General features: G+C 45.3%; 1 protein-coding gene across 1 annotated transcript in view; it reads right to left on the bottom strand.

Annotated features, from left to right (window-relative positions):
- Positions 1-5,693: 5,693 nt before the first annotated feature.
- Positions 5,694-25,451, bottom strand: part of LOC120047341 (eukaryotic translation initiation factor 3 subunit A-like) — a 33,160-nt gene continuing 13,402 nt past the window's right edge. The window contains exons 2-11 of the mRNA XM_038992866.1: positions 22,108-22,190; positions 21,886-21,976; positions 10,272-10,333; positions 9,739-10,168; positions 9,368-9,598; positions 9,095-9,118; positions 8,429-8,481; positions 8,220-8,324; positions 7,856-8,090; positions 5,694-7,477 (exon numbers count right to left, since the gene is read on the bottom strand). Of these exons, the coding sequence (XP_038848794.1) occupies positions 5,694-7,477; positions 7,856-8,090; positions 8,220-8,324; positions 8,429-8,481; positions 9,095-9,118; positions 9,368-9,598; positions 9,739-10,168; positions 10,272-10,333; positions 21,886-21,976; positions 22,108-22,164 (3,072 nt within the window). The 5' untranslated portion in view covers positions 22,165-22,190. The remainder of the gene's footprint in view (positions 7,478-7,855; positions 8,091-8,219; positions 8,325-8,428; positions 8,482-9,094; positions 9,119-9,367; positions 9,599-9,738; positions 10,169-10,271; positions 10,334-21,885; positions 21,977-22,107; positions 22,191-25,451) is intronic.

Raw genomic sequence — 25,451 nt, 5'->3', positions numbered from 1 at the left:
CATGGTTTATGAATTGATACGCAAAACAACGGCGGATTCAAAACTTCGAATTTTTCAATTTAAATTACTGTACAAAATTCTTGCAACTAATAGAATGTTATATATATGGGGGATACAATCTTCCCAGCTCTGCAGATTCTGCTGTGAGGAGGCAGAGTCATTAGATCATTTATTTTGGTATTGTCCATATGTAGCTCGTTTTTGGTCACAGGTCCAGGAATGGCTGAAGAATTGCAACATTTGCCTAGAACTAACGCTACAGATAGCAATACTGGGTGATTTGAAATGCCATAGTCAATCAATCAATAATACACTGCTCAAAAAAATAAAGGGAACACTTAAACAACACAATGTAACTCCAAGTCAATCACACTTCTGTGAAATCAAACTGTCCACTTAGGAAGCAACACTGATTGACAATAAATTTCACATGCTGTTGTGCAAATGGAATAGACAAAAGGTGGAAATTATAGGCAATTAGCAAGACACCCCCAATAAAGGAGTGGTTCTGCAGGTGGTGACCACAGACCACTTCTCAGTTCCTATGCTTCCTGGCTGATGTTTTGGTCACTTTTGAATGCTGGCGGTGCTTTCACTCTAGTGGTAGCATGAGACGGAGTCTACAACCCACACAAGTGGCTCAGGTAGTGTAGCTCATCCAGGATGGCACATCAATGCGAGCTGTGGCAAGAAGGTTTGCTGTGTCTGTCAGCGTAGTGTCCAGAGCATGGAGGCGCTACCAGGAGACAGGCCAGTACATCAGGAGATGTGGAGGAGGCCGTAGGAGGGCAACAACCCAGCAGCAGGACCGCTACCTCCGCCTTTGTGCAAGGAGGAGCACTGCCAGAGCCCTGCAAAATGACCTCCAGCAGGCCACAAATGTGCATGTGTCTGCTCAAACGGTCAGAAACAGACTCCATGAGGGTGGTATGAGGGCCCGACGTCCACAGGTGGGGGTTGTGCTTACAGCCCAACACCGTGCAGGACGTTTGGCATTTGCCAGAGAACACCAAGATTGGCAAATTCGCCACTGGCGCCCTGTGCTCTTCACAGATGAAAGCAGGTTCACACTGAGCACATGTGACAGACGTGACAGAGTCTGGAGACGCCGTGGAGAACGTTCTGCTGCCTGCAACATCCTCCAGCATGACCGGTTTGGCGGTGGGTCAGTCATGGTGTGGGGTGGCATTTCTTTGGGGGGCCGCACAGCCCTCCATGTGCTCGCCAGAGGTAGCCTGACTGCCATTAGGTACCGAGATGAGATCCTCAGACCCCTTGTGAAACCATATGCTGGTGCGGTTGGCCCTGGGTTCTTTCTAATGCAAGACAATGCTAGACCTCATGTGGCTGGAGTGTGTCAGCAGTTCCTGCAAGAGGAAGGCATTGATGTTATGGACTGGCCCGCCCGTTCCCCAGACCTGAATCCAATTGAGCACATCTGGGACAACATGTCTCGCTCCATCCACCAACGCCACGTTGCACCACAGACTGTCCAGGAGTTGGCGGATGCTTTAGTCCAGGTCTGGGAGGAGATGCCTCAGGAGACCATCCGCCACCTCATCAGGAGCATGCCCAGGCGTTGTAGGGAGGTCATACAGGCACGTGGAGGCCACACACTCTACTGAGCCTCATTTTGACTTGTTTTAAGGACATTACATCAAAGTTGGATCAGCCTGTAGTGTGGTTTTCCACTTTAATTTTGAGTGTGACTCCAAATCCAGACCTCCATGGGTTGATAAATTTGATTTCCATTGATCATTTTTGTGTGATTTTGTAGTCAGCACATTCAACTATGTAAAGAAAAAAGTATTTAATAAGAATGTTTCATTCATTCAGATCTAGGATGTGTTATTTTAGTGTTCCCTTTATTTTTTTGAGCAGTGTATAATAATTATTTTAGCAAAAATGTTTATTTTTAATTTACAATCTGTAGAAGCTATGAGAATAGGAAGGTTCAATTATTTTGTGAAGCATCACAGCACAGTTGAAAAATATATGGCAAACAGAAATTAGAAATGGATTATGTTGAGAGATAGATGGGAGGGGTTGAATGGAGCTGAAGGATGGGACTAATAACAAGATAAACAATGTAAAACACACGGGATCTGTAAAATGTATATAGGTTCGGGGATTGGAAATGATGCAGACAATTACATTGGAAGCAACATTCTTTACGCAATATTAAGCTGATCCACCCCTTAAAAAACAACACCTAATTAACAATCATTAAATACCAAGTACATACCAGCTGATAGGAAACTAAAATGGGCTATACAAGTGAAGAATAGGACAGTCAAAGTGAAATAGGACTGCTCACCTCAGTGTTCCATGTTTAAAAACGATGTCTTCTTTTGCCAGACCTCTGTGCCTCTATGGAGGGAGAGATCTGTACTTCTGCTTACAGTACTTCTGTCGACACCTAGACAGCTACAGTCTGGTGCAGAATACTAGAGAACAACCTTTAAATATGTCTTGAGAAAAGGGAAGTGAAAACAATGTCTTTACTGCAAAAGTTGTTGTGCAGGTTTAAAATAGTCAGATAGAGGTTCACTGTTGCTGTGAAGTGCTAAAAGTGAATTACCAGACCTGTAACGGACAGAACAGACCTGTAACGGACAGAACAGACCTGTAACGGACAGAACAGACCTGTAACGGACAGAACAGACCTGTAACGGACAGAACAGACCTGTAACGGACAGAACAGACCTGTAATAGACAGAACAGACCTGTAACGGACAGAACAGACCTGTAATGGACAGAACAGACCTGTAATAGACAGAACAGCAATCCTTTTCATTCTCACATCAGTTGGCATGAAGCTGACATTTTGGACACAACAACACGACAACTGTTCTTCAGAAGGTCAAAGCTTCATTTATTAGGTTGCTTTTATCACAATCGTACCATATTACATTTGCACATTTAAAGCACACAAAGTGGAGTTTTCAAAGATGCTGCTGTAAGCCCACCTGGTTCAACTTGAATGTCCATTCAATCAATGTTTTAATGAGTGGATATGGGCTTGTCAATCATCAGTTTTACACAGTTACCATCATGTAAACATAGGGCATCAGTAAGACTTTATTTTACAGCCCTGCTTCATCTGGTATCTACCAGGTATTTACTATGAAACTATGGTAACAAGTCATACCTTTTGGTACTTATCTCAAAGAATTCAACAGAATTAGAAACTATTACAATTAATAAAAAAAATTAAAAAAAAGTTATTAGGTGGTTATTCTGATGATCATTCTACTATGTACGTAAATAACTGGTAAATACAGGACTGTAAAGTCAAGTTGAACCACAACATCCAACTGGTTTCTTTCCTGAAGACAATCCTTATCTTAAGTGCCATGAGCATTTTGCTTCATAAGAACTGTTGCAACATAACCAAAAGTAAAGAGGTTTTAGTGTTTTCAATACATTCCCTCTTTATCCAAAAGGATGGATGCATGGTCAACATATTACATTGTCTCCAAAGCAAGTTAATGTGCCTTTTGACATTTCTAAAATCCTCTATTTTATTTTAAATGTAATATATCATTCAAATGTTTTGTAAGTGTGTGGTGTTTTAGTGCACTATTTACAACCTGTTGAACATTGACATGAAAATAAAGACCTGCATCACGTTACATTCACTCCTCCTCCTCAGTACTTCAGTCACTTTGTAAATCTATCCTTTAATGACTTTTAAAGACCACGTCTCACAAACAAAAATGAAGTTATTAATAAATAAGTTAACAGAAATTATTGACATGAATGAGAGCTACCAACACTACACGCGGCCAGTGAAAGGGTTAACTTGGCAGTGCACGATGCATAGTGTAATCTACAGCGGAAACACACTCCTCTTTATGAAACAGACAAGTGTTACACCACTGTTTTAGGCTAGCGATCCTGGGTGGTTTGGTTTCCTATGTGCTTGTGTACAGTACAGTAAGAGGTTAGGCGAGGGGTTGATTTGGGATTGGCCATTGAGAGACAAGTTCTAGTCCCCTCCCACTAGCTTTATTAAGACTGCTGGATGGGTCTCCGTTTCCTCAGTGCCACTGGCCTGCTAGTCTCTCTCTCTACTCCCATCAACAACTTCACATATCCCTCTGAAATGAATGCCTGAGGTGTGTGTGTGTAATACATGATTCATTCAGACTTTTAAACTGTTGAAATGGAAAATAGCATAAGATTAAAGACATTAGTAGATAGTGTGTGTTTGGACATGTTTCACTATATTTGTGGGAACCAGAAGTCCCCACAAGAATAGTAAACAAACAAATTTGACCAACTGGGGGCATTTTGTTAGTCCCCAAGGTCAAATGCTATTTCTAGGGGGTTTATGGTTAAGGTTAGAATTAGTGTTATGGTTAGAATTAAGTTCAGGGTTAGGAGCTAGGTTTAAGGATTCATTTTTGGGTACAGGATTTTGAATGGGTTAGTTATACAAGGTTAGATATACAAGACTGTGTGTGTGTGTGTGTGTGTGTGTGTGTATGTACATATATATATATATATATATATATATATATATATCTCCATTCAAAAGTTTGGGGTCACTTAGAAATGTCCTTGTTTTTGAAAGAAAAGCAACTTTTTTGTCCATTAAAATATCAAATTGATTAGAAACACAGTGTTAATGTTGTAAATGACAATTGTAGATGGAAACAGCAGATTTTTAATGGAATATCTACAAAGGCTATTCCATGCGAGAAATTGCCAAGAAACTGAAGATCTCATACAACGCTGTGTACTACTCCCTTCACAGAACAGCGCAAACTGGCTCTAACCAGAATAGAAAGAGGAGTGGGAGGCCCCGGTGCACAACTGAGCAAGAGGACAAGTACATTAGAGTGTCTAGTTTGAGAAACAGACACCTCACAAGTCCTCAACTGGCAGCTTCATTAAATAGTACCCGCAGAACACCAGTCTCAACGTCAATAGTGAAGAGGCGACTCCGGGATGCTGGCCTTCTAGGCAGAGTTCCTTTGTCCAGTGTCTGTGTTCTTTTGACCATCTTAATCTTTTCTTTTTATTGGACAGTCTGAGATTTGGCTTTTTCTTTGCAACTCTGCCTAGAAGGCCAGCATCCCGGAGCCGCCTCTTCACTGTTGACGTTGAGACTGGTGTTTTGCGGGTATTATTTAATGAAGCTGCCAGTTGAGGACTTGAGGCATCTGTTTCTCAAACTAGACACGAATGTTTTCTAATGATCAATTAGCCTTTTAAAATTATAAACTTGGATTAGCTAACACAACGTGCCATTGGAACACAGGAGTGATGATTGCTGATAACGGGCCTCTGTATGCCTATGTAGATATTCCATTAAAAATCAGCAGTTTCCAGCTACAATAGTAATTTACAACACTAACAATGTCTACATTGCATTTCTGATCAATTTGATTTTAATGGACAAAAAAAAAGTGCTTTTCTTTCAAAAACAAGGACATTTCTAAATGACCCCAAACTTTTGAACGGTGGTAGTACATATATGTATGTGTGTGTTGCTCCTCCTAAATTCTACCTTGCAGCACATCCATCTATTTTCCTCCACCTCCATCTTTCCGCTCCTCCTGACATGCATTGACTCCCTTTCTCACTCCATCACACCCGTCCTCTCCCACTCCCCTTCCTCCACTTCTCCCTCTCTCCTCCCCCTAGAACTGAAAACCTGTTCATTGACTCCCCATCTCACTCCATCATACCCGTCCTCTCCCACTCCCCTTCCTCCACTTCTCCCTCTCTCCTCCCCCTAGAACTGAAAACCTGTTCATGGCTTCTTCCTCAAAGTCATCCATCTCCTCCTCTACCTCCTCATCCTCCACCATATCCTCTAAGATGTCATCCACATCCTCCACAAAGTCCTTGAAGCTCATCTGGTCATGAACGAACACTCCGTCACTGAAGAACTCCTTGGTTAGCTTACTGAGCTCCTCCCTCTTGGAGGCCTCCACCCCCACCCTCTCTGCCTTGACCAGGTAACCCAGGAGCAGGGCCTCAAACTCCGGCATGGTGACAGGGAGCAGCCCCTCTGCCTGGGCGCAGGCCTCCACTGAACTGCAGTGGGTTTGAGGGTTGGGTTTGTGCTGCAGTCGTTCTCTCTGGTGACTCCAGTAGTCAGGTTGCTCAAGGGGGGGTCTGCGGTGGGTTTGGGTAGGGCCCTTTTCTCTCTTTCTCCTCTCTTTCTCTTTCTGCCCTTCCTTAGAGTAGTGGTGGTGGTCCTTCTCGTACTTGTCATTCCCTCTGTCCTTTTCCCAGTTTCCACCGTTTCTCTCCTTCAAGCCTTCCATCTTTCTATTTCCATCAGACCACTCATTTTCTCTCCTGTTGTCCTTACTCTTCCACTCTTTACTGACGTCTTTCTTTGTCCAATCTTTCTCTCCCTTCCACTCCTTTTTCTCTCCTCTCTCCTTCCATCCTTTGCCAAGGTCCCTATAGTCATCCCTGTCGTTCTTCCACTCCTTCTCTCCCTTCCACTCATCCCTGCCCTTATTCCAACCTCCTTTTCTTAGATTTTTGTCCTCTTTTCCATTCTTCTCTCCCTTCCACTCATCCCTGCCCTCATTCCAACCTCCTTTTCTTAGATTTTTGTCCTCTTTTCCATTCTTCTCTCCCTTCCACTCATCCCTGCCCTCATTCCAACCTCCTTTTCTTAGATTTTTGTCCTCTTTTCTATTCTTCTCTCCCTTCCACTCCTTTTTCTCTCCTCTCTCCTTCCATCCTTTGCCAAGGTCCTTGTAGTCATCCCTGTCGTTCTTCCACTCCTTCTCTCCCTTCCACTCATCCCTGCCCTTATTCCAACCTCCTTTTCTTAGATTTTTGTCCTCTTTTCCATTCTTCTCTCCCTTCCACTCATCCCTGCCCTCATTCCAACCTCCTTTTCTTCGATTTTTGTCCTCATTCCCATTCTTCTCTCCCTTCCACTCAACCCAACCTCCTTTCTTTTGATTTTTCTCCTCTTTTCCCTTCTGCTCACCCTTGCCTTTTTTCCACTCCTTGCTATCACTCCATCTTTCAGGTTTTCCCTTTTTCCAATCTTTCTCCACCTTCCAGTCTTTTTTCTCACTCTTCTCCTTCCATTCCATCTTGTTTCCTCTGTCCTTCCATGGTTTGCCCTCATCCCCTCTGCTAGATTCATCTTTCTTCCATTCTCCCTTCTTGTCTTCTTTCTTCTTCCACTCTTTCTCCTCTTTTCCTTCTTTCTCCTGGTCATATTTTCCACTTCTCCACTCTTTTTCTACCTCACAATCCTTCTTCCCTCCCTTATTCCAATCCGTCTTCCCTCCCTTATTCCAATCTGTCTTCCCTCCCTTATTCCAATCTGTCTTCTCTTCCTTCAACTCTTTTTGATCTGTTTTCTCTCCCTTCCCTGGTTTCTTGCCCTCCCTCTCTATCGTTCCGGCTGTGTTCTGGCTGTCATCCCCAGCTTGGCCAGAGGGGGGCGGGACAGAGGCAGAGACTGGAGGTGATGCTGCTTCTTTGGCTAAGGAAAGAAATTAAGAGAATTAGACATTTTTGTGTTTGTGTGCATGTACATGTTGTGTGTCTGTGTGTGTGTGTGCTAGTTCAGTCACTGTGGCTATTAGTGTCACTAGCTAGCTCTTTCCCCCTGTCCTCTTCCTCCCGCCTTCACATTCCCTACTCCCCTCCCTCTCTCCTACACAGACCTGTGGGTTCAAATACTATTGGAAATCTTCCAAATACTTTTAGGGATGGCTTTAGCATGCCTGGTGTACCAGGTGGGCGGAGCTTGCAGTTAAGACAATTTTATTGTGCCAGGCATTCTCAATCAAGCCCAGCTGAAGTACAGTATTGTAAATTATTTTAAATAGTATTTGAAGCCAGGTCTACTCCTAAGTACCTGTGCTGTGTTTTAGTTCAGTCACTGTGGCTCTGAGTGTCTCTAGATCCTTCTGTAAGACAGGAACAGACTCCAGCTCTCTCTTCATCCTCTCGTTCTCCTTCTGAAGGACAGGGAGTGATGTCATCTCTTTCTTCAGCCTACCGTGCTCCTTCTCCACCTCCTCTCTCTTCTTTCTCTCCTTCCCTCCATCCTCCGCCTCCTTCTGGGCTACTTTTAGCTCCTCTTTCTGTGCCTGATTTAAATTTTTTTAAAGAAAAGAGGACCCTTTGAGAATATAGGCAGCACACACACACAGTTGCACATTAAGTCAGAAAGAGAGAGAGAGAGAGGAAGAGAGAGAGAGACACAGCGAGGGGCCTACCATGAGTTGGGCTTGCAGTACAGCTATCCGTGGGTCTTCTTTAGCCAGTTTATTCAGTTGGTCTGTACTGTCAAGAGGAAGAGGAACCTCAGGATTCAGCCATTCCTTTGACACACAGACAAACAGACACACAGACAAACATTACACACACACTACCATTTGAATTTTGAAGTTAGAGAGGAATAAGATATATAGAGAAAGAGGCTGACCTGTTTTCCCACCACCTCTGTTTCTCTCAGCTCCCTGGCATCATAGTCCCCCTCTGGAAGGACAACAGCTGTTATAACACATCACAAGACTGACACAGAATGTTACAATGCATTATATCACTGTTATAACAAGTATAATGCATCATAAAGACAATGGAGACAACCACAGACATCATATCACATAATAGATATATCATTGGGGACAATACACATCACTCTACACACAAACACTAGGATGCACTATCACCATGACAACAAAACACAAGGATGGAATGCAACACACAGTGCATGTCAGGAGCTTCCTCATCAAAGCATTGAGAAACAACATGATGCATCAAAACACACTCTAACGGTGTCATGAGGATGGGCAGGCAACATCACCTGCACAAAGCCCCCTCAGCATGCACACACACGTTATCATTATCAACATGCACTTGTCATTTGTAATTGGCTAAGTAACCCTTCAGTTACACAGGGGGAAAAAAACTAAATCATTAAGCGAATATTAATTTCTAACATTCATTGAATAGTAATATTATATACAGTGTAGATCTAGAAAGAGCAGTGCATCTTGGGAAAGCATAGAGAGCACTGTCAACCAAGCATGCGAGTGTTAATCGCATAACACTCCTCTTTTCCTCTGGTACACACACACACACAACCTACCACCATCCAGGTCCATGAAGACACCTGTAGACATAATACAGTCTCAGATAGACCTTTATCTGTGACCACTACTTCAACCAACACACTACTGACTAGCTGTGATGTGGGGGACAAATCCCTTTAGTCTAATCATTATGTGAAGCATGTTGTGTTACCGTCATAGAGAAGAGACAGGCACAGGTGACATACAGGTGTGTGTAGGTCATACACAGGTCACTTAAAGGTAACAATATTGTATGTTACCATGGCAACAGAAACTGCAGATACACACACCTGAGAAGAAGATGGTTCCGAGGCCCAGCAGTATGACAGCTCCTAGGATGCACTTGTTGAGAGAGAAACCAGTCTCCTCTTGCTCCCTCTGCTGCGGAATCCGGAACTCATCCTCCCCCTCCTCCTCCTTCCTTCCGATCCGCTCCAGAGCCACCAGGAGAGACCCCCTCCTCCTCCTCACCCCTGACACCCCTTCCTCCTCCCCCACCACCTCTGCTTCCAGATGGGAGTCTGGCCCAGGGAGAAAGAGAGGAGTTATAGCCACTGAACATTAGCTTTAAAGGGACAGTTTACACAAACTACATTGTAAGGAAAAGTGACAGTGAAGCTAATGTTGTTACGATGCTCCAGACAGATGCCTTGTGTCTCACCTGTCTTGGCCCCGACCTCAGACAGATCAGACTCCTCCTCTTCCTGCCCAAGCCCCTCCTCATAATGATGATGCACATCCTGTATATACCCCTCCGCTTCCTGTACAAGCCCCACCTCTTCCGGTGGCTCAGTGTTGAGCAGCAAGGCAGGGGGCTCTTCAAGGTCGGGGGAGGAGCTAATGTGGGTGTAGGAGTCAGAGAACGAATCAGGGTCAGAGATGGGAGGGGCTGGGTTCCCAGGGAGGCTTCTGGATTGGCTGTGTGTATCTGGGTCAAGGCCTGTGGGGGCGGGGACTTCTAACAGAGAGCTCGGAGGAGCAACACTAGCAGAGGTGGAGTCAAGGGCAGGGTCAAAGGGAAGGTCATGGGTGGGACTCTCTACAACAGGGGTGTAATCCTTGTCTCTCTCTGGTTGTGTTTCCTGGGTCTCCTGGTGATGGATGTGAAACAACTGTTAGTGTCCAAGACCAGTCAGTGTTTCCTCTAGCTAGATATGATCCTAGGTGGGGTATCAATAGAGATGGATCTCTAACCTGCTGTAGCTTCACAGAGTGAGACTCTTCAGCAGACACTGCATCCTCCCCAGGCCTACTCTCTGATAGACAGACAGACATGTTAGAGGTTAAGTAGTATAACAGTATTAGTGCCTGTAGGTTATACTATTGCAGTTGCGACCCGTCATTCACGGCAGGGCAGAGCCCCACCTGTTATGTATGTTATTTGGCATTAATACGTTTCACATATCAGTTTGCAAACAATGAGTTAATAATGCTGCATACAAACATGGTCTCTTTTCACATTTCTTGAGTATTGCAGCTCCAAAATGCAGGTGTTTTTGCCAGGCTCAGCGCTTTCTGTGGTGGTGGGGCAGACAGCGTAAAATACAGAGCGAAGGGGTTGGAAATGTTCTCTAGTTGGGTCGTGATTGGGTCAGTGTTCTGTCACTCATTGGGACACTACCTCAACGCAAAATCTACGGGGAGATTATGCAGCAATGAAGGTCCACAAGAACACAGTGGCCTCCATCATTCTAAAATGGAAGAAGTTTGGAAACACCAAGACTATTCCTAGAACTGACCGCCCGCCCAAATTGAGCAATCGGGGGAGAAAGGCCCGAGAACCCTATGGTCACTTTGACAGCACTCCATAGTGGAGTGCTGAACTCTTTGGCCTGAATACCAAGTGTCACGTCTGGAGGAAACCTTGCACCATCCCTACGGTGAAGCATGGTGGTGGCAGCATCATGCTGTGGGGATGTTTTTCAGCGGCAGGGACTGGGAGACTAGTCAGGATTGAAGGAAAGATGAACGTAGCAAAGTACAGAGATATCCTTGATGAAAACCTGCACCAGAGAGCTCAGGACCTCAGACTGGGGCGAAGGTTCATCTCCCAACAGGACAACGACCCTAAGCACACAGCCCGGACAACGCAGGAGTGGCTTCAGGACAAGTCTCTGAATGTCCTTGAGTGGCCCAGCCAGAGCCTGGACTTGAACCCGATCAAACATCTCTGGAGAGACCTGAAAATAGTTGTGCAGCGACACTCCACATCCAACCTGACAGCGCTTGAGAGGATCTGCAGAGAACAATGGGAGAAACTCACCAAATACAGGTGTGCCAAGCTTGTAGCGTCATACCCAAGAAGACTTGAGGCTGTAATCGCTGCCAAAGGTGCTTCAACAAAGTACTGAGCAAAGGATCTGAATACTTATGTAAATGTGATACATAAATTTGCTAAAATAAAAAACGTTTTTGCTTTGTCATGATGGGGTATTGTGTGTAGATAGTTTTTTTAATCAATTTTAAAATAAGGCTGTAATGTAACAAAATGTGGGAAAAGTCAATGGGTCTGAATACACTATCTACCGTAGCTTTGATTGGACTGATCATGTCAACATCATACTTTCAAAATCTTAGCTAGCAAACAGTCATCATGAGTCATGTCGACAAGGTACTGGCAAATCATTTTCAATAATTGTCATATGAAGAGAAATTATACAAAATGCATCGTTGCTCATCGGCCATTGGACAACCATTACACAACAAGTAGGAAATCGCAAATTCAACAATGAGTGGTTTGGAAGGAATCATTGGCTACCTGCAAACGTTGCAAAGCAATCACTAGCCTGCTATTCAGTGGAAAGGGTGTGTGGTCCAAGTCTGGGTTTAATGGTCTCTTTTCCAAGCTTAAAAGGATAAACTCACTCAAGTCAGATTTCCCAGTTCCGAAATCTGCCCCGTTGTTTTGAACAAACAAATCTCAGACTTAAGTGAGTTCAAGACAAGTGGGAACTCTGGGAAATAAAACGAGCTCCGACTGGGAAAATATGTTTTGAATGGTCATCCAACTCTGAATTCTAATTCGGGAACTCAAGCCTCTTTCTAGAGCTCCAACCTAAAGATCATGATTTGACCTTGTCCCCCCCCCCCACCCAGAGTTCCCAGTTGTCTTAAAAGCACCATAAATCCAGAGAATGCCAGACTTTGATGACAAAGTATGCTGACAAAATTTGCCCATAAGATGGACCGCTGCGCCACCTTCCTGTTCAAGTTAGCACAACAAGGTGAGTCCAAACACGTCTTGTATGCTGCTGCATAAATGATATAATATGCCAGGGAGATATGTATACTCACGCGAAGTATGTTGTGTAGTAAGCTATTAGTAGCTCATGTGCCTCACCCTAATAGATTTGGTAACTTTCTCCCTCATAATTTAGCCTACTGTTCTGACTTGTGCCTATAGCCTGTTTTAGAGAAATATAGTCACTGAATATTGTAAGAGCTTTCATTGTCTGCTTATATGACCACTTTATTGATCCTACAGTTCTGACTTGGTGTACAGGGATACTACTGTAAGAACAGCCCATGTTCTGAATTCTGTCACTGTATATTTCAAAAGTGCTGAACAAAGTTATATTGACTACGTCCATTTTAGCTCGCTCATTAATGTCTTAATCAAAATTACGGATTGATTCTTATCCGCTCATCGTTCCCTTATGGCACAAGCTTGTACATCTTAATTGTCAGTAGAAACCACATTTGTTTTAACAAGTCAGCCATATCAGCTATGTTTTTTTAAAGGCAGTAAATGAGGCTGAATGAACTGTTTCGCTGCCAGACAAAGCTCCGCTGATAGCCAGGTGTAGCGGTTGTAAGGACTCACTCCATGGTGTTGAAAAGAAAGCTCTGCTGTTGGGACAGCTTTATGTAGGCCTTAACAGTTTGTGGGCACCGTTATAGTGCAATTAATGTATTGTGTAGTGTTGTTTAGTGGCATGAATCAAAAAAAAATGTTTGAGTTTGCCCCACCAAGATTTACATGCTAAAATCGTCACTGTGGCAATATGTGTTGTGTACCTGTAGGTTCTCATGTGGCAATACAGTAAGCTCCGAAAGTATTGGGACAGGGAATCTTTTGTTGTCGTTTTGGCTCTGTACTCCGGCACTTTGGATTTGAAATGATAAAGTGACTTGAGGTTAAAGTACAGACTCAACTTTAATTTGAGGGTATATTCATCCATATCATTTAGAAATTACCTAACTTTTTGTATATAGTCCTCACATTTTAGGGGACCAAAAGCGGGACAAATTAATTTCTATTATGTGTATTAAATTAGTCCAAAGTCTAGTATTTGGTCCCATATTCCTAGCACACAATGATTGCAGTAAGCTTGTTACTCTACAAACTTGTTGGATGCATTTGCAGTTTGTTCTGGTTGTGTTTCATATTATGTTGCGCCCAATGGAAATGAATGGTAAATAATGTAGTGTCATTTCGTAGTCACTTTTATTGTAAATAAACACTTCAAAACACTTCTACATTTATGTGGATTCTACCATGATTATGGATAGTCCTGAATGAATCGTGAATAATGATGAGTCAGAAAGTTAGACGCACAAATATCATACCCCCAAGACATGCTAATCTCTCACCATTACAATAACAGGAGAGGTTGGCATTTTAATTCATACCCCCAAGACATGCTAATCTCTCACCATTACAATAACAGGAGAGGTTGGCATTATATATCATACCCCCAAGACATGCTAATCTCTCACCATTACAATAACAGGAGAGGTTAGCATTTTAATTCATACCCCCACGACATGCTAATCTCTCACCATTACAATAACAGGAGATGTTAGCATTTTCGGGGGGCGATATTTGAGCGTCTAACTTTCTCACTCATCATTATTCACAATTCATTCAGGACTATCCGTAATCTTGGCAGCTTCCACATTAATGTAGAAGTGTTTATAAACATATTATATTCTTATTTACAATAAACCTTAAAAATGATACCATTAATTTCTATTGGGCAAAAAATTCTCTGAAACACAACCAAAACAAACAGCAAATGCATCCAACAAGTATGTAGTCCCACACTTTATGTAATACTAAATGTTTGACTACTTTAATAGAGAAGTGAATTTGTTCCCTATACTAGGGGTACTATGTACAACAAGTGCTGTTATTTCTACACAGTTCACCCAATATGTATGAAAATACCCTCAAATCAAAGCTTGACAGTCTGCACTTTAACTAATTTCAAATCCAAAGTGCTGGATTACAGAGCCAAAACATTTCCAATACTTTTGGTGCTCACTGTATGACTGGGAGTACCTGTAGGTTTCCCTGCAGCAGTATGACTGGGTGTACCTGTAGGTTTCCCTGCAGCAGTATGACTGGGAGTACCTGTAGGTTTCTCTGCAGCAGTATGACTGGGAGTACCTGTAGGTTTCCCTGCAGCAGTATGACTGGGTGTACCTGTAGGTTTCTCTGCAGCAGTATGACTGGGTGTACCTGTAGGTTTCTCTGCAGCAGTATGACTGGGAGTACCTGTAGGTTTCCCTGCAGCAGTATGACTGGGTGTACCTGTAGGTTTCTCTGCAGCAGTATGACTGGGTGTACCTGTAGGTTTCTCTGCAGCAGTATGACTGGGTGTACCTGTAGGTTTCTCTGCAGCAGTATGACTGGGAGTACCTGTAGGTTTCTCTGCAGCAGTATGACTGGGAGTACCTGTAGGTTTCTCTGCAGCAGTATGACTGGGAGTACCTGTAGGTTTCTCTGCAGCAGTATGACTGGGAGTACCTGTAGGTTTCTCTGCAGCAGTATGACTGGGTGTACCTGTAGGTTTCTCTGCAGCAGTATGACTGGGAGTACCTGTAGGTTTCTCTGCAGCAGTATGACTGGGAGTACCTGTAGGTTTCTCTGCAGCAGTATGACTGGGAGTACCTGTAGGTTTCTCTGCAGCAGTATGACTGGGTGTACCTGTAGGTTTCTCTGCAGCAGTATGACTGGGTGTACCTGTAGGTTTCTCTGCAGCAGTATGACTGGGTGTACCTGTAGGTTTCCCTGCAGCAGTATGACTGGGAGTACCTGTAGGTTTCCCTGCAGCAGTATGACTGGGAGTACCTGTAGGTTTCTCTGCAGCAGTATGACTGGGTGTACCTGTAGGTTTCTCTGCAGCAGTATGACTGGGAGTACCTGTAGGTTTCCCTGCAGCAGTATGACTGGGTGTACCTGTAGGTTTCTCTGCAGCAGTATGACTGGGAGTACCTGTAGGTTTCTCTGCAGCAGTATGACTGGGAGTACCTGTAGGTTTCTCTGCAGCAGTATGACTGGGAGTACCTGTAGGTTTCTCTGCAGCAGTATGACTGGGAGTACCTGTAGGTTTCTCTGCAGCAGTATGACTGGGTGTACCTGTAGGTTTCTCTGCAGCAGTATGACTGGGTGTACCTGTAGGTTTCCCTGCAGCAGTATGACTGGGAGTACCTGTTGGTTTCTCTGCAGCAGTATGACTGGGTGTACCTGTAGGTTTCCCTGCAGCAGTATGACTGGGAGTACCTGTAGGTTTCTCTGCAGCAGTATGACTGGGAGTACCTGTAGGTTTCTCTGCAGCAGTATGACTGGGAGTACCTGTAGGTTTCTCTGCAGCAGTATGACTGGGAGTACCTGTAGGTTTCTCTGCAGCAGTATGACTGGGTGTACCTGTAGGTTTCTCTGCAGCAGTATGACTGGGAGTACCTGTAGGTTTCCCTGCAGCAGTATGACTGGGTGTACCTGTAGGTTTCCCTGCAGCAGTATGACTGGGTGTACCTGTAGGTTTCCCTGCAGCAGTATGACTGGGTGTACCTGTAGGTTTCTCTGCAGCAGTATGACTGGGAGTACCTGTAGGTTTCTCTGCAGCAGTATGACTGGGTGTACCTGTAGGTTTCTCTGCAGCAGTATGACTGGGTGTACCTGTAGGTTTCTCTGCAGCAGTATGACTGGGAGTACCTGTAGGTTTCTCTGCAGCAGTATGACTGGGAGTACCTGTAGGTTTCCCTGCAGCAGTATGACTGGGTGTACCTGTAGGTTTCTCTGCAGCAGTATGACTGGGTGTACCTGTAGGTTTCTCTGCAGCAGTATGACTGGGAGTACCTGTAGGTTTCTCTGCAGCAGTATGACTGGGTGTACCTGTAGGTTTCTCTGCAGCAGTATGACTGGGTGTACCTGTAGGTTTCTCTGCAGCAGTATGACTGGGAGTACCTGTAGGTTTCCCTGCAGCAGTATGACTGGGTGTACCTGTAGGTTTCTCTGCAGCAGTATGACTGGGTGTACCTGTAGGTTTCTCTGCAGCAGTATGACTGGGAGTACCTGTAGGTTTCTCTGCAGCAGTATGACTGGGAGTACCTGTAGGTTTCTCTGCAGCAGTATGACTGGGAGTACCTGTAGGTTTCCCTGCAGCAGTATGACTGGGTGTACCTGTAGGTTTCTCTGCAGCAGTATGACTGGGTGTACCTGTAGGTTTCTCTGCAGCAGTATGACTGGGTGTACCTGTAGGTTTCTCTGCAGCAGTATGACTGGGTGTACCTGTAGGTTTCTCTGCAGCAGTATGACTGGGAGTACCTGTAGGTTTCTCTGCAGCAGTATGACTGGGTGTACCTGTAGGTTTCTCTGCAGCAGTATGACTGGGAGTACCTGTAGGTTTCTCTGCAGCAGTATGACTGGGTGTACCTGTAGGTTTCTCTGCAGCAGTATGACTGGGTGTACCTGTAGGTTTCTCTGCAGCAGTATGACTGGGTGTACCTGTAGGTTTCTCTGCAGCAGTATGACTGGGAGTACCTGTAGGTTTCTCTGCAGCAGTATGACTGGGAGTACCTGTAGGTTTCTCTGCAGCAGTATGACTGGGAGTACCTGTAGGTTTCTCTGCAGCAGTATGACTGGGAGTACCTGTAGGTTTCTCTGCAGCAGTATGACTGGGAGTACCTGTAGGTTTCTCTGCAGCAGTATGACTGGGAGTACCTGTAGGTTTCTCTGCAGCAGTATGACTGGGAGTACCTGTAGGTTTCTCTGCAGCAGTATGACTGGGAGTACCTGTAGGTTTCCCTGCAGCAGTATGACTGGGTGTACCTGTAGGTTTCCCTGCAGCAGTATGACTGGGTGTACCTGTAGGTTTCTCTGCAGCAGTATGACTGGGTGTACCTGTAGGTTTCCCTGCAGCAGTATGACTGGGTGTACCTGTAGGTTTCCCTGCAGCAGTATGACTGGGTGTACCTGTAGGTTTCTCTGCAGCAGTATGACTGGGTGTACCTGTAGGTTTCTCTGCAGCAGTATGACTGGGTGTACCTGTAGGTTTCTCTGCAGCAGTATGACTGGGTGTACCTGTAGGTTTCTCTGCAGCAGTATGACTGGGAGTACCTGTAGGTTTCCCTGCAGCAGTATGACTGGGTGTACCTGTAGGTTTCTCTGCAGCAGTATGACTGGGTGTACCTGTAGGTTTCTCTGCAGCAGTATGACTGGGTGTACCTGTAGGTTTCTCTGCAGCAGTATGACTGGGAGTACCTGTAGGTTTCCCTGCAGCAGTATGACTGGGAGTACCTGTAGGTTTCCCTGCAGCAGTATGACTGGGTGTACCTGTAGGTTTCTCTGCAGCAGTATGACTGGGTGTACCTGTAGGTTTCTCTGCAGCAGTATGACTGGGTGTACCTGTAGGTTTCTCTGCAGCAGTATGACTGGGTGTACCTGTAGGTTTCTCTGCAGCAGTATGACTGGGTGTACCTGTAGGTTTCTCTGCAGCAGTATGACTGGGTGTACCTGTAGGTTTCTCTGCAGCAGTATGACTGGGAGTACCTGTAGGTTTCTCTGCAGCAGTATGACTGGGTGTACCTGTAGGTTTCTCTGCAGCAGTATGACTGGGAGTACCTGTAGGTTTCTCTGCAGCAGTATGACTGGGTGTACCTGTAGGTTTCTCTGCAGCAGTATGACTGGGAGTACCTGTAGGTTTCTCTGCAGCAGTATGACTGGGAGTACCTGTAGGTTTCTCTGCAGCAGTATGACTGGGTGTACCTGTAGGTTTCTCTGCAGCAGTATGACTGGGTGTACCTGTAGGTTTCTCTGCAGCAGTATGACTGGGAGTACCTGTAGGTTTCTCTGCAGCAGTATGACTGGGTGTACCTGTAGGTTTCTCTGCAGCAGTATGACTGGGAGTACCTGTAGGTTTCTCTGCAGCAGTATGACTGGGTGTACCTGTAGGTTTCTCTGCAGCAGTATGACTGGGTGTACCTGTAGGTTTCCCTGCAGCAGTATGACTGGGAGTACCTGTAGGTTTCTCTGCAGCAGTATGACTGGGAGTACCTGTAGGTTTCCCTGCAGCAGTATGACTGGGAGTACCTGTAGGTTTCTCTGCAGCAGTATGACTGGGAGTACCTGTAGGTTTCTCTGCAGCAGTATGACTGGGAGTACCTGTAGGTTTCTCTGCAGCAGTATGACTGGGAGTACCTGTAGGTTTCTCTGCAGCAGTATGACTGGGAGTACCTGTAGGTTTCCCTGCAGCAGTATGACTGGGTGTACCTGTAGGTTTCTCTGCAGCAGTATGACTGGGAGTACCTGTAGGTTTCTCTGCAGCAGTATGACTGGGAGTACCTGTAGGTTTCTCTGCAGCAGTATGACTGGGTGTACCTGTTGGTTTCTCTGCAGCAGTATGACTGGGTGTACCTGTAGGTTTCCCTGCAGCAATATGACTGGGAGTACCTGTAGGTTTCTCTGCAGCAGTATGACTGGGTGTACCTGTAGGTTTCTCTGCAGCAGTATGACTGGGAGTACCTGTAGGTTTCCCTGCAGCAGTATGACTGGGTGTACCTGTAGGTTTCCCTGCAGTAGTATGACTGGGAGTACCTGTAGGTTTCTCTGCAGCAGTATGACTGGGTGTACCTGTAGGTTTCTCTGCAGCAGTATGACTGGGAGTACCTGTAGGTTTCTCTGCAGCAGTATGACTGGGAGTACCTGTAGGTTTCTCTGCAGCAGTATGACTGGGAGTACCTGTAGGTTTCTCTGCAGCAGTATGACTGGGAGTACCTGTAGGTTTCTCTGCAGCAGTATGACTGGGTGTACCTGTAGGTTTCTCTGCAGCAGTATGACTGGGAGTACCTGTAGGTTTCTCTGCAGCAGTATGACTGGGAGTACCTGTAGGTTTCTCTGCAGCAGTATGACTGGGAGTACCTGTAGGTTTCTCTGCAGCAGTATGACTGGGTGTACCTGTAGGTTTCTCTGCAGCAGTATGACTGGGAGTACCTGTAGGTTTCTCTGCAGCAGTATGACTGGGAGTACCTGTAGGTTTCCCTGCAGCAGTATGACTGGGTGTACCTGTAGGTTTCTCTGCAGCAGTATGACTGGGTGTACCTGTAGGTTTCTCTGCAGCAGTATGACTGGGTGTACCTGTAGGTTTCTCTGCAGCAGTATGACTGGGAGTACCTGTAGGTTTCTCTGCAGCAGTATGACTGGGTGTACCTGTAGGTTTCCCTGCAGCAGTATGACTGGGTGTACCTGTAGGTTTCTCTGCAGCAGTATGACTGGGTGTACCTGTAGGTTTCTCTGCAGCAGTATGACTGGGAGTACCTGTAGGTTTCCCTGCAGCAGTATGACTGGGTGTACCTGTAGGTTTCTCTGCAGCAGTATGACTGGGTGTACCTGTAGGTTTCCCTGCAGCAGTATGACTGGGTGTACCTGTAGGTTTCTCTGCAGCAGTATGACTGGGTGTACCTGTAGGTTTCCCTGCAGCAGTATGACTGGGAGTACCTGTAGGTTTCTCTGCAGCAGTATGACTGGGAGTACCTGTAGGTTTCTCTGCAGCAGTATGACTGGGTGTACCTGTAGGTTTCTCTGCAGCAGTATGACTGGGTGTACCTGTAGGTTTCTCTGCAGCAGTATGACTGGGTGTACCTGTAGGTTTCTCTGCAGCAGTATGACTGGGTGTACCTGTAGGTTTCTCTGCAGCAGTATGACTGGGTGTACCTGTAGGTTTCTCTGCAGCAGTATGACTGGGTGTACCTGTAGGTTTCTCTGCAGCAGTATGACTGGGAGTACCTGTAGGTTTCTCTGCAGCAGTATGACTGGGTGTACCTGTAGGTTTCTCTGCAGCAGTATGACTGGGTGTACCTGTAGGTTTCTCTGCAGCAGTATGACTGGGAGTACCTGTAGGTTTCTCTGCAGCAGTATGACTGGGAGTACCTGTAGGTTTCTCTGCAGCAGTATGACTGGGTGTACCTGTAGGTTTCTCTGCAGCAGTATGACTGGGAGTACCTGTAGGTTTCTTTGCAGCAGTATGACTGGGTGTACCTGTAGGTTTCTCTGCAGCAGTATGACTGGGAGTACCTGTAGGTTTCTCTGCAGCAGTATGACTGGGAGTACCTGTAGGTTTCCCTGCAGCAGTATGACTGGGAGTACCTGTAGGTTTCTCTGCAGCAGTATGACTGGGTGTACCTGTAGGTTTCTCTGCAGCAGTATGACTGGGAGTACCTGTAGGTTTCTTTGCAGCAGTATGACTGGGTGTACCTGTAGGTTTCTCTGCAGCAGTATGACTGGGAGTACCTGTAGGTTTCTCTGCAGCAGTATGACTGGGTGTACCTGTAGGTTTCCCTGCAGCAGTATGACTGGGAGTACCTGTAGGTTTCTCTGCAGCAGTATGACTGGGTGTACCTGTAGGTTTCTCTGCAGCAGTATGACTGGGTGTACCTGTAGGTTTCCCTGCAGCAGTATGACTGGGAGTACCTGTAGGTTTCTTTGCAGCAGTATGACTGGGTGTACCTGTAGGTTTCTTTGCAGCAGTATGACTGGGAGTACCTGTAGGTTTCTCTGCAGCAGTATGACTGGGAGTACCTGTAGGTTTCTCTGCAGCAGTATGACTGGGTGTACCTGTAGGTTTCTCTGCAGCAGTATGACTGGGAGTACCTGTAGGTTTCTTTGCAGCAGTATGACTGGGTGTACCTGTAGGTTTCCCTGCAGCAGTATGACTGGGAGTACCTGTAGGTTTCTCTGCAGCAGTATGACTGGGAGTACCTGTAGGTTTCCCTGCAGCAGTATGACTGGGAGTACCTGTAGGTTTCTCTGCAGCAGTATGACTGGGAGTACCTGTAGGTTTCCCTGCAGCAGTATGACTGGGTGTACCTGTAGGTTTCTCTGCAGCAGTATGACTGGGAGTACCTGTAGGTTTCTCTGCAGCAGTATGACTGGGAGTACCTGTAGGTTTCCCTGCAGCAGTATGACTGGGAGTACCTGTAGGTTTCTCTGCAGCAGTATGACTGGGAGTACCTGTAGGTTTCTCTGCAGCAGTATGACTGGGTGTACCTGTAGGTTTCTCTGCAGCAGTATGACTGGGAGTACCTGTAGGTTTCCCTGCAGCAGTATGACTGGGAGTACCTGTAGGTTTCTCTGCAGCAGTATGACTGGGAGTACCTGTAGGTTTCTCTGCAGCAGTATGACTGGGTGTACCTGTAGGTTTCTCTGCAGCAGTATGACTGGGAGTACCTGTAGGTTTCTCTGCAGCAGTATGACTGGGTGTACCTGTAGGTTTCTCTGCAGCAGTATGACTGGGTGTACCTGTAGGTTTCTCTGCAGCAGTATGACTGGGTGTACCTGTAGGTTTCTCTGCAGCAGTATGACTGGGTGTACCTGTAGGTTTCTCTGCAGCAGTATGACTGGGTGTACCTGTAGGTTTCTCTGCAGCAGTATGACTGGGAGTACCTGTAGGTTTCTCTGCAGCAGTATGACTGGGTGTACCTGTAGGTTTCTCTGCAGCAGTATGACTGGGAGTACCTGTAGGTTTCCCTGCAGCAGTATGACTGGGAGTACCTGTAGGTTTCTCTGCAGCAGTATGACTGGGTGTACCTGTAGGTTTCCCTGCAGCAGTATGACTGGGTGTATCTTCATGGTGCTCTGTTCCCTCCTCTACAGGCCTCAGTGTCTCAGCAACAGTCTCCTGAGACACACATATTATTTAATTGACCCATATGGTGACACATTAATCCCATTTGAAAAACAAATGTTCAAAACTCAAACTTTTGTAAACTCTGCAGTGCACACACACACTAAAGTGTAAAGAGAGCGTACCTCAGCTGTGAGGACAGTCCAGCTATTGCTGTTGGCAGCACCACTGCTGTCAGACATTGTCCCCTCGTGGCTCTGTCCAGCACCTGCAAGTCAAACACAGTACTTCAGCACAGGCTATAGATAGGCCTACAGTAGGCCAGTATTATTGAAATCCAGGTCCACAGTTTACTGGTTTTCATTCTTTCCTTCAACTGATTTAAACCTGGGAAACCAAGTGTGAGCCTGTCATGGGCGATTACATGACATTGATTGATAGAGTAAGGGCCAGAGGGAGAGGAGAAAGGCAGCAGTACTGCAGAGAGGCCACCAGGGCCTAAATAGTATTGCTATAGGCTTTATGTACAGATACTAAAAAGACTGTAAAATCACCAGGAAATCAGCTCCAAGAGATTTTAATTCATAAGTCTGTTCTCAAGTATTCCCATGCATAACAGAGAGACACGTGGTTGTATACAAATGTAAGCAAGGTTTGAAATGATTATTTTAGTCAAACATAGTGGCAAGAAAAAGTATGTGAACCCTTTGGAATTACCTGGATTTCTGCATAAATTGGTCATAACGTTTGATCTGATCTTCATCTAAGTCACAACAATAGACAAACAGTGTGCTTAAACTAATAACACACAAATTATTGTATTTTTCTTGTCTATATTGAATACATAATTTAAACATTCACAGTGTAGGTTTGAAAAGTATGTGAACCCCTAGGCTAATGACTTCTCCAAAAGCTAATTTGAGTCAGGAGTCAGCTAACCTGGAGTCCAATCAATGAAACGAGATTGGAGATGTTGGTTAGAGCTGCCTTGACCTATAAAAAAAAAAAAGAGGAATGGTCCAAAATTCCTCCTGACGGTTGTGCAGGTCTGATCCACAACTACAGAAAACTTTTGGTTGAGGTTATTGCTGCCAAAGGAGAGTCAACCTGTTCTTAAATCCAAGAGTTCACATACTTTTCCCACCCTGCACTGTGAATGTTTACATGGTGTGTTCAATAGACAAGAAAACGTATTGTTTGTGTGTTAGAAGTTTAAGAAGACTTTCTGCTATTGTTGTGACCTAGATGAAGATCAGATCAAATTCTATGACCAATTTATGCAGAAATCTAGGTATTTCCAAAGGGATCAGATACAGTGGCAAGAAAAAGTATCTGTTTGGGCTTCTTGCGGTCAATTTACAGTCTACAAACTATCCGCTCAGAGTCAGTATGCTACATTACAGTTCACTGTTCCACTTCTCATTCTGCTACTGAAGGCCTTACAGAATCAGTATGATACAGTACAGTTCACTGTTCCACTTCTCATTCTGCTACTGAAGGCCTTACAGAGTCAGTATGATACATTACAGTTCACTGTTCCACTTCTCATTCTGCTACTGAAGGCCTTACAGAATCAGTATGATACAGTACAGTTCACTGTTCCACTTCTCATTCTGCTACTGAAGGCCTTACAGAGTCAGTATGATACAGTACAGTTCACTGTTCCACTTCTCATTCTGCTACTGAAGGCCGCTCAGAGTCAGTATGATACAGTACAGTTCACTGTTCCACTTCTCATTCTGCTACTGAAGGCCTTACAGAGTCAGTATGATACATTACAGTTCACTGTTCCACTTCTCATTCTGCTACTGAAGGCCGCTCAGAGTCAGTATGATACAGTACAGTTCACGTTCCACTTCTCATTCTGCTACTGAAGGCCTTACAGAGTCAGTATGATACAGTACAGTTCACTGTTACACTTCTCATTCTGTTACTGAAGGCCTTACAGAGTATGCTACATTACAGTTCATCACTGTAGGGGCGGCAGGTAGCCTAGTGGCTATGAGCGTTGGGTCAATAATCGAAAGGTTGCTGGTTTGATTCTCTGACCAGCCTAGGTAAAAAAAAAAAAATCTGTCAATGTGCCCTTGAGCAAAGCAATTAACCCAAATTGCTCTGGAGAAGAGCGTCTGCTAAATGACATTTTTTTTTTAAATGTTCCACGCTACTGAAGGCCCTACAGCATCAGTATGCTACAGTACTGTTCCACTCCTCATTCTGCTACTGAAGACCCTACAGCATCAGTATGCTACAGTACTGTTCCACTCCTCATTCTGCTACTGAAGACCCTTCAGCATCAGTATGTTACAGTACTGTTCCACTCCTCATTCTGCTACTGAAGACCCTACAGCATCAGTATGCTACAGTACTGTTCCACTCCTCATTCTGCTACTGAAGGCCCTACAGCATCAGTATGTTACAGTACTGTTCCACTCCTCATTCTGCTACTGAAGGCCCTACAGCATCAGTATGCTAAAGTACTGTTCCACTCCTCATTCTGCTACTGAAGGCCCTACAGCATCAGTGTGCTACAGTACTGTTCCACTCCTCATTCTGCTACTGAAGACCCTACAGCATCAGTATGCTACAGTACTGTTCCACTCCTCATTCTGCTACTGAAGACCCTTCAGCATCAGTATGTTACAGTACTGTTCCACTCCTCATTCTGCTACTGAAGGCCCTACAGCATCAGTATGCTACAGTACTGTTCCACTCCTCATTCTGCTACTGAAGACCCTACAGCATCAGTATGTTACAGTACTGTTCCACTCCTCATTCTGCTACTGAAGACCCTACAGCATCAGTATGCTACAGTACTGTTCCACTCCTCATTCTGCTACTGAAGACCCTACAGCATCAGTATGCTACAGTACTGTTCCACTCCTCATTCTGCTACTGAAGGCCCTACAGCATCAGTATGCTACAGTACTGTTCCACTCCTCATTCTGCTACTGAAGGCCCTACAGCATCAGTATGCTACAGTACTGTTCCACTCCTCATTCTGCTACTGAAGGCCCTACAGCATCAGTATGTTACAGTACTGTTCCACTCCTCATTCTGCTACTGAAGGCCCTACAGCATCAGTATGTTACAGTACTGTTCCACTCCTCATTCTGCTACTGAAGGCCTTACAGCATCAGTATGCTACAGTACTGTTCCACTCCTCATTCTGCTACTGAAGGCCCTACAGCATCAGTATGCTACAGTACTGTTCCACTCCTCATTCTGCTACTGAAGACCCTACAGCATCAGTATGTTACAGTACTGTTCCACTCCTCATTCTGCTACTGAAGGCCCTACAGCATCAGTATGTTACAGTACTGTTCCACTCCTCATTCTGCTACTGAAGACCCTACAGCATCAGTATGTTACAGTACTGTTCCACTCCTCATTCTGCTACTGAAGACCCTACAGCATCAGTATGTTACAGTACTGTTCCACTCCTCATTCTGCTACTGAAGGCCCTACAGCATCAGTATGCTACAGTACTGTTCCACTCCTCATTCTGCTACTGAAGACCCTACAGCAT

This window comes from Salvelinus namaycush, chromosome 5, assembly GCF_016432855.1.
Source record: "Salvelinus namaycush isolate Seneca chromosome 5, SaNama_1.0, whole genome shotgun sequence".
In the NCBI taxonomy this organism is placed as follows: Eukaryota; Metazoa; Chordata; class Actinopteri; order Salmoniformes; family Salmonidae; genus Salvelinus; species Salvelinus namaycush.
This window is presented reverse-complemented; position numbering and strand designations above follow the sequence as displayed.